General features: G+C 37.4%; 1 protein-coding gene across 2 annotated transcripts; it reads left to right on the top strand.

Annotated features, from left to right (window-relative positions):
- Positions 1–554: 554 nt before the first annotated feature.
- Positions 555–3,615, top strand: LOC113339099. 2 transcript variants are annotated; one of them, XM_026584500.1, is made up of 2 exons: positions 555–1,770; positions 3,200–3,615. In XM_026584500.1, exon 1 carries the CDS (start codon positions 609–611, stop codon positions 1,617–1,619), a length of 1,011 nt encoding a protein of 336 aa, XP_026440285.1. In that variant the 5' UTR covers positions 555–608; the 3' UTR covers positions 1,620–1,770; positions 3,200–3,615. The 2 variants fall into 2 exon arrangements, with proteins under 2 accessions (XP_026440285.1, XP_026440286.1); XM_026584501.1 differs by lacking the exon at positions 3,200–3,615 and adding an exon at positions 2,809–2,946.
- Positions 3,616–6,777: the final 3,162 nt, after the last annotated feature.

The raw sequence follows: 6,777 nt of genomic DNA on the forward strand, positions 1-6,777 counted from the left end.
GAATAGTGTCGAACCGAATACTAAACAGTTCTGCTACGATTTTAAATGTGCTAACCGCACATTACACGGTTGGGTCAACGGTTTTACAAATAACCGCACCGAACCGAACCGTGTGCAGGCCTAGGTATTAGGCTGAGTGGAGTGGAGAAGAGGATATATGGGTTGAGCAGTGTTGACACGTCACCAGGAGGAGAGGACTGAGTGGAACGGTGGGGGAGGGAATTTTAGTATGGACGAGGATTGAAACTTCACCCAAAAATATTTTATTTATTTAAAACACTAAAGATGGACTCAAAATCTGTCATTAATATATTTTATTTGATCTTTAATTATAATTAAAGACAAAGTCAGGATTGTCTCCTCGTTTTCCTAGTATCGAAACCTCGCCTAATTTTAAATCCCCGCTCACGTCCCCTGCATTAGAGAAATTCAATGCATTTGAATTAGCCGCTACAGCCTCTCCCCTAGTTTTACTCCACTACACTCAGCCTTATTGGGGTTACAACTTACACCGTCACTTTCATTTTCATTTACACTGAATTTCACTCCAAATTCCCAAAACCCTGAGTCTTTTCGAAAACCCTAAATCTCTGCCTCATCAATGGACAATGTGGCTTCGCTGTCTTCGAAACACAATATCTCGGGTAAAGAATTTTGAAGAAGGTAGTTCAAAAATCCATGTTTCATCATGTCTTCTTATTCCAAATCCATGTCTTTTTCTAGTTAAAGTCAGATCAATTTCCTCCTCCTCACCCTCTGTTAGTGCAATCAGTTCCTTATCAAATGCAGATTTGGTCATAACTCTACTGGAAAGCTACGGGTTTACTAAACCCTTCATCTCTAAAATCATTACCAAGTATCCACCAATCCTCTCATCTGATCCTCACAAAACCCTAATACCCAATATTGATTTTTTCATATCCAAAGGCCTTTCTGGACTTGAGCTTGCCAAATTCATCTATTCCAACCCAAATTTGTTGAAAAGAAACTTACAAAACCATATAATCCCTCCGTTTAATGTCCTTAAAAATATTCTTAAATCTGACAAGAATGTTATTACCACTTTGAAACGCCAGTCAAGAGAGTTTCTTAATAACAAGCTAAGTATAGAAAAGATGATGTTCAACATTGAGCTTTTGAGAAATCAAGGTGTCCCTCAATCCAATATTACTAAGTTTCTTATCTCCCAACCAAGAGCACTTACAATAATCACTAGTAAATTCAAGGAGATTGTAGAAGAGATTAAGGATACGGGATTCGATCCATATAAAACTACATATCTTTTAGCTATCCAAGTAATCAATGGGTTGAGCAAATCGAATAGGGAGTCAAGGATGGATGTTTACAGGAGATTGGGTTGGTCTGAAGAACAAATTCATAATGCATTTAGGTACCATCCTCTGTGTATGTTGACTTCTGAGAAAAAGATAACCTCGGTAATGGATTACCTTGTGAATCAAATGGGTTACAGTTCGTCTTATATTGCCCAATACCCCATTATTATGTGTTATAGCTTGGAGAAGAGGATTATACCTAGGTGTTCTGTTTACAAAATCTTAACCTCCAAAGGTCTGGTTAAAAAAAAAAATTGCCCTAAGTTCACTTTTGCCGATGTCTGAGAAGTCTTTCTTGGAGAAGTTTGTGATCAAGTTTGAGGTAGAAGCTCCAGAAATATTGAAGCTATACCCAGATGCAGTTAAATCTAAAGCTACCTAGAAGTACTTCTAAAGATGTGCAGAGATGCATATGTTGCAGCTTGTCTCAATTAAGGTATTTAACTTGAGATCTTTTTTGCTAATGGAAATGTATATTTTCCTGTTGTTAGTTATATGACTAAAGGGGTATAATTTACATTTTGATATGTATATAGAGTGAATTCCAGATCTCTGAAACTAATATTAAGAACCTCTCATTTTCAATCTTTTCTGCCCATTGCCCAATGTGGCCAATGAATTTTAATTATAGCTTGGATAAGAGGTTTGTAGTACTTTGTACCTAGGTGTTCACTACCCAGAATCTCAATTTACTATATATTCACTTTAAACATGGATGACGAGTCTATTTTCTGATTAAGTTTGTATAAGGTTATGCTGTAGGAGTTTCAGAAAGTTGTGTTGTTGGAATAGTTGGAACAAGGCAGACCGGTAAATATAATAAAATAAGTAGCCCAGTGACAAGAGAGTGTCTGACAGAGTCATCTGTGCTTAAGTGTTTAAATGCTAGGGGAATGTTAAATGTAGGGTCTGTGAAACACTATTTCTCCAAATTTTTGCATGATCTGTTACTGTACCCAATTGCTTGAAATAGTAAGCGCAAACATAACGACACCACCAGGACACTAAAAGTTCCTTCGGTACAATACCACTGGAAAGCTCGGCTAACTTGATTGAGGTTACACAGAGCATAACCAAATCACAATGATGGTGTAATTATTCTACTCTTTTATGTGCTTCAATGTATTGCTTGTCCCTTTACATGAATTAAGTTTAGTTTATTATATTTGTTATATGCTATGCGCCTATCGCTGGATTTATTAACTCATTGCGCTGAAACTATGTCTTCTTGGTTTGTCCAAGGGTGGCTTAGCATGTGTGTTGATAATTATGGCTCTAAAAGCTATTTGTAATTTTGTATTTAGAATGTCGAAATTGCATGAATGTGATTAAAACTTCAGTACATTGACCTAGCATCTGGTTTAGTTGTTTCTTGAATGCGAGTCATCTTACTGAAAATCAATCTTTGCTTAGGTGGAACCATATTTGTATGTTCTCTTGGTATATTATGTAGGTGTGCCTCATCTTTTTACAGATAGAGAAAACCACCACTTTATAGAGCATATGGTTCTGTTGATGTCTTCTCATAGATGTGACGAGGGTGTTCGGGACATCTTCATCCCACTTCTAACGAAATATGAAGGACTTTTTGACCTGATCTTGTCTATTTCATCTCCGGGGACCCATGGTTCCATAAGAGCTTAAAAGCTCAACAAAATGGAAGAACTTAACCCTTGCTAGTGGGAATTTTTTTCTTCTTGTTTGGTGAGTTGTTGTCTTATTCATGACTGACGTTCTTGATAACAATTGGTTTTTCTGCATTTAACAGTGATTCGAGCTTAGCTTTCCAGATACTAGGGCATGTCGCCTTTAACTGATCCAGCTTCTGTTCAATTTTGTTTATTTGGTTTTGGCTTTTAATCCAGTGTTGATGCAAGCGTTTCATATAGTTGGTTTATATGGCGGGCATGCTTGCGCAACTCGGGATGTATGTCGGAGTAATTGTAGGGTGGAGATCTTACTGATCTGTCGTCAGTAAGAACCATACAAGGCAGAAGTGAGATACTTAGGACCAGATGGACAGCCAGAGAGGAACCTGTCGCTGGTAGTGCTTACAACTAGGGTTGGATGGATACCGAACCGGAGTCACCGGACGTAAAGGTAGGTCCATAATTGTCAGGCATGTGCACAAGGATTTGGAACAGAGGTTTTTACTAGGGGACAGTGAGGAGTATGGCCTACATCTGCTACTTTAGATGTCTGTAGTGACTATGGTTTGATATGTTCAATTTTTATCTTTTGTGTTTCATCCCTTAACGACCGTATAAATCTGTATTCTGGGTATGGCCCAATGGATATTGTTAAACTTTATCAAATCCATCAAATTCAGATGTTAGCTATGTAGATTGTTATCTGAAGAACCCTGATTTTGGGCATACTTAAATCTTACTAGGCATATTGTATAAAGACAAAAAAAAGTTGTGAAATAGCAAAATCAGATTACCCCTTAACCCAAAATTTTTTTAATGGCAAATCTGCCCTTTACGTATTAGTGTTAGTAATATTGATTAGTGATTAAATATTTTGTTTAGTGATTAAGATAATTTTCAGAATTATAAAGGTTGTTTAGATGATTTTTTGGATCATGGTTCGGCGAAACAAGTTCAGGTTCGACTCACATTTATGAGCCGAATCTACCAATTGATGAACGGTTCGGCTCACTAAATCTGTTTACTGAATGCGCCGAACCTATAATTTTCAATTCCAACTCTTTTGCTAGACACTAGTTCGGCTTATATGAAAGTTTCATAGTAAGCCGAACAACATCCTGAATAGCCCGGAAAAAAAAAATAATTACTGGTTCGACTTATATTTCGAAAACCGTATGAGCTGAACATCAATTTGTTATTTTTTGGGTTAAAATATTGTTATTGGTTCGACACATATTGAGAATATCGTAATAGCCGAACCTCGTAAATGTCCTAGGTTCGGCACATATTATGATTATCGAATACGCCGAACCCCTATGCATCTCTATCTGTGACTAGGTTCGGCTTGAAATTTCATGCCGAACTGTTGATAAACACTTACAGGAAGCTTTTGTGAAGAACAGTTCGGCTAAAAACGCAACTCAATTTTGAGCTGAACCCAACACTGTAACCGTCATTTAATCGATGAAAAACAACAAATAGGAGATTGGGTTTGCAAAACTTACTTTCTTATCCTCATTTCCGGAGTTGGAGATGCAGTTGGTTCAATTTCTGGTTCAATTGGTGGTTGATTTTCAGTTTCTACACCTTCATCTTCAATTGGTTCTTCTTCTTCAATTGTTGGATTAGAAGACGATTTGGTTTTCCTAGTCCCTGCTTTTCTTTATACGATTCATTATGTGGTTGAGTTTAATCGACGATCAAATTTTTACGAATCGACAATTAATCACGATGATGAATTTTTTTTTCCCAGGAGGGGGAAGAGTTCGGCTAGAGGAGGAGGAAGAAGAAGAGATGTTAAGGGAAACTGATTTTGATATTTTAGAAAACTGATTTTAGATTTTTGTATTAAGGGTATATAGGTAATTGAACTACCCATAGGGTACCCCTTATAAGGTCACCCAAGATGGGACTATTGTTTTATATGCCTAGAAAGATTTAGGTATGCCCAAAATCAGGGTTCTATCTGAAACCATATTTGTGTTGCTGAGAACTGTGCTTTTTTTTTTTTTTTGGCAATGGAGGTTTAAAGTGACACCATTGGATGGCCCAAGCAGAAGTTGCATAACCTTTTGTGGAAATTGAATTATTGTCCCTCCTTCTGTCGGGCCTTCACAAATATCCTTAAGCCTCTTTACAAATATCTCTGATAGCATAATCGAAATTATTAATAGAAATATATTTTGCAATATCTCTTATTTAACCTTTCCCTTCTTCTTTCCTTCTTCGTTTCATTAGCACTCAAAAATCATCTGAATCCACGACCACTAACTTCACCGCTGCAACCACCACCACCGTCTCTGTCGCCGCAACGATAAACCAACACGACCACAACCACCGCCTCCATTTGTATCTCCATCGCCATCGCCACCATTGATTAGATTTGAGATTTGAGAAAGAGAGAGAGATCTGTGATTGACAATCAAATCAAACCAAACCACTCCCACCACCACCATCTTCATCGTCACCAACTCCGCAATTATCACCACCTTCGTCGCTGCTAACTGGTTCGAGATTTTGAAGATTAATTTTCAAAATCAGATCTGACGAGATGGAGATTTGATTTAGGAAGAGGTTTATGAAATTCAAGGATGGGTTTTGGTTCATTACGACATTCAGAAGGAATTGATTTCGTTTGTGGAAGTTAGGGTTCAGATGATTATGGATTTGAAATGGTTTTGCTATTTGAAGATTCAGATGGATTTGATTGTAGTTGTTCGTGGTGATGAAGTCACAAGACCAGTTGCTCCTGCCATGATGAATGTGATGTGAAATTTTGTTGCTGGTGATGAACACCGAAAATGTGTGTTGGAAGCGAGAAGTAAATGGATAAACTTCGATTTTTATTGATCAACTACGGTTGTTGATCCTATTTATGAGATTAACTCTTGTTGTTGACCCAATTTTTTATGGGATCAACTACTGTTGTTGATCCATCTATGGGATCAACTCCTGTTGTTGACCCAATTTTTTATGGGGTCAACTACTGTTGTCGATCCTTTCAACTCCTATTGTTGACAATATTTCCTTGGATAAGTATAATCATGTTTGTAGTTTAAATCATGTAAATTTCTTCCAATCTTGAACTCGTGGTGCAATGATAGCATGACTGACACCATGTCAGATGATGCGTGTTCGACTCACGCCAAGTTCACTCCATCTACATGGATCAACTTTCATTGTTGATCCAATTTAAGGGATCAACTACCGTTGTTGATCCCCTAAATTGGATCAACTTCTACTGTTGATCCTTTTTTTTTGGATCAACTACCGTTGTTGGATCAACTTATACTGTTGGTTCTATTTTTATTTGGATCAACTACTGTTGTTGATACAAAAATTTCTGAACCAGTGGTGGCGGCGGCGGCGACGGTGGCGGTGGTGGCGGTGGCATATTAGTGGTGGTGACGACGACGGACTAGTGGTGGTGAAGGAGTGGTGTTGGCGGTTGGTAGGTGGTGGTTGTTGAACGGTGGTGGTGGTATTGTAGTTGAATGTTAGTGGTGGTGGTGGTGAAGTGGTAGAGGAAGAAATTTGTTCCATTTTGAAATAAAGAAAATATTATATGGGTGAGGGTATTAAGGTAATCAAATTTTAAATGGATAAGGTTATTAAAAAGTAGGGACATATTTATTGTTGTATAAGGATATATTTATTGGGTGTCAAAAGTAGGGACATATAAATAATGTACCCTAACTTTTTAGAATGTTCTTGGAATTCTTTATACAAGAGCCTAAAACAAGAGGAGGAACTTGTTATAATTCCAAGTAATTCATTATTTTTTATTTTTATTC

The sequence above is a fragment of the Papaver somniferum genome, unplaced genomic scaffold (assembly GCF_003573695.1).
Source record: "Papaver somniferum cultivar HN1 unplaced genomic scaffold, ASM357369v1 unplaced-scaffold_19, whole genome shotgun sequence".
In the NCBI taxonomy this organism is placed as follows: Eukaryota; Viridiplantae; Streptophyta; class Magnoliopsida; order Ranunculales; family Papaveraceae; genus Papaver; species Papaver somniferum.

What these genes read in the sequence shown, in the direction of transcription:
- LOC113339099 (XM_026584500.1), top strand. Translation starts at nt 609, where the DNA reads ATGTGGCTTCGCTGTCTTCGAAACACAATATCTCGGGTAAAGAATTTT.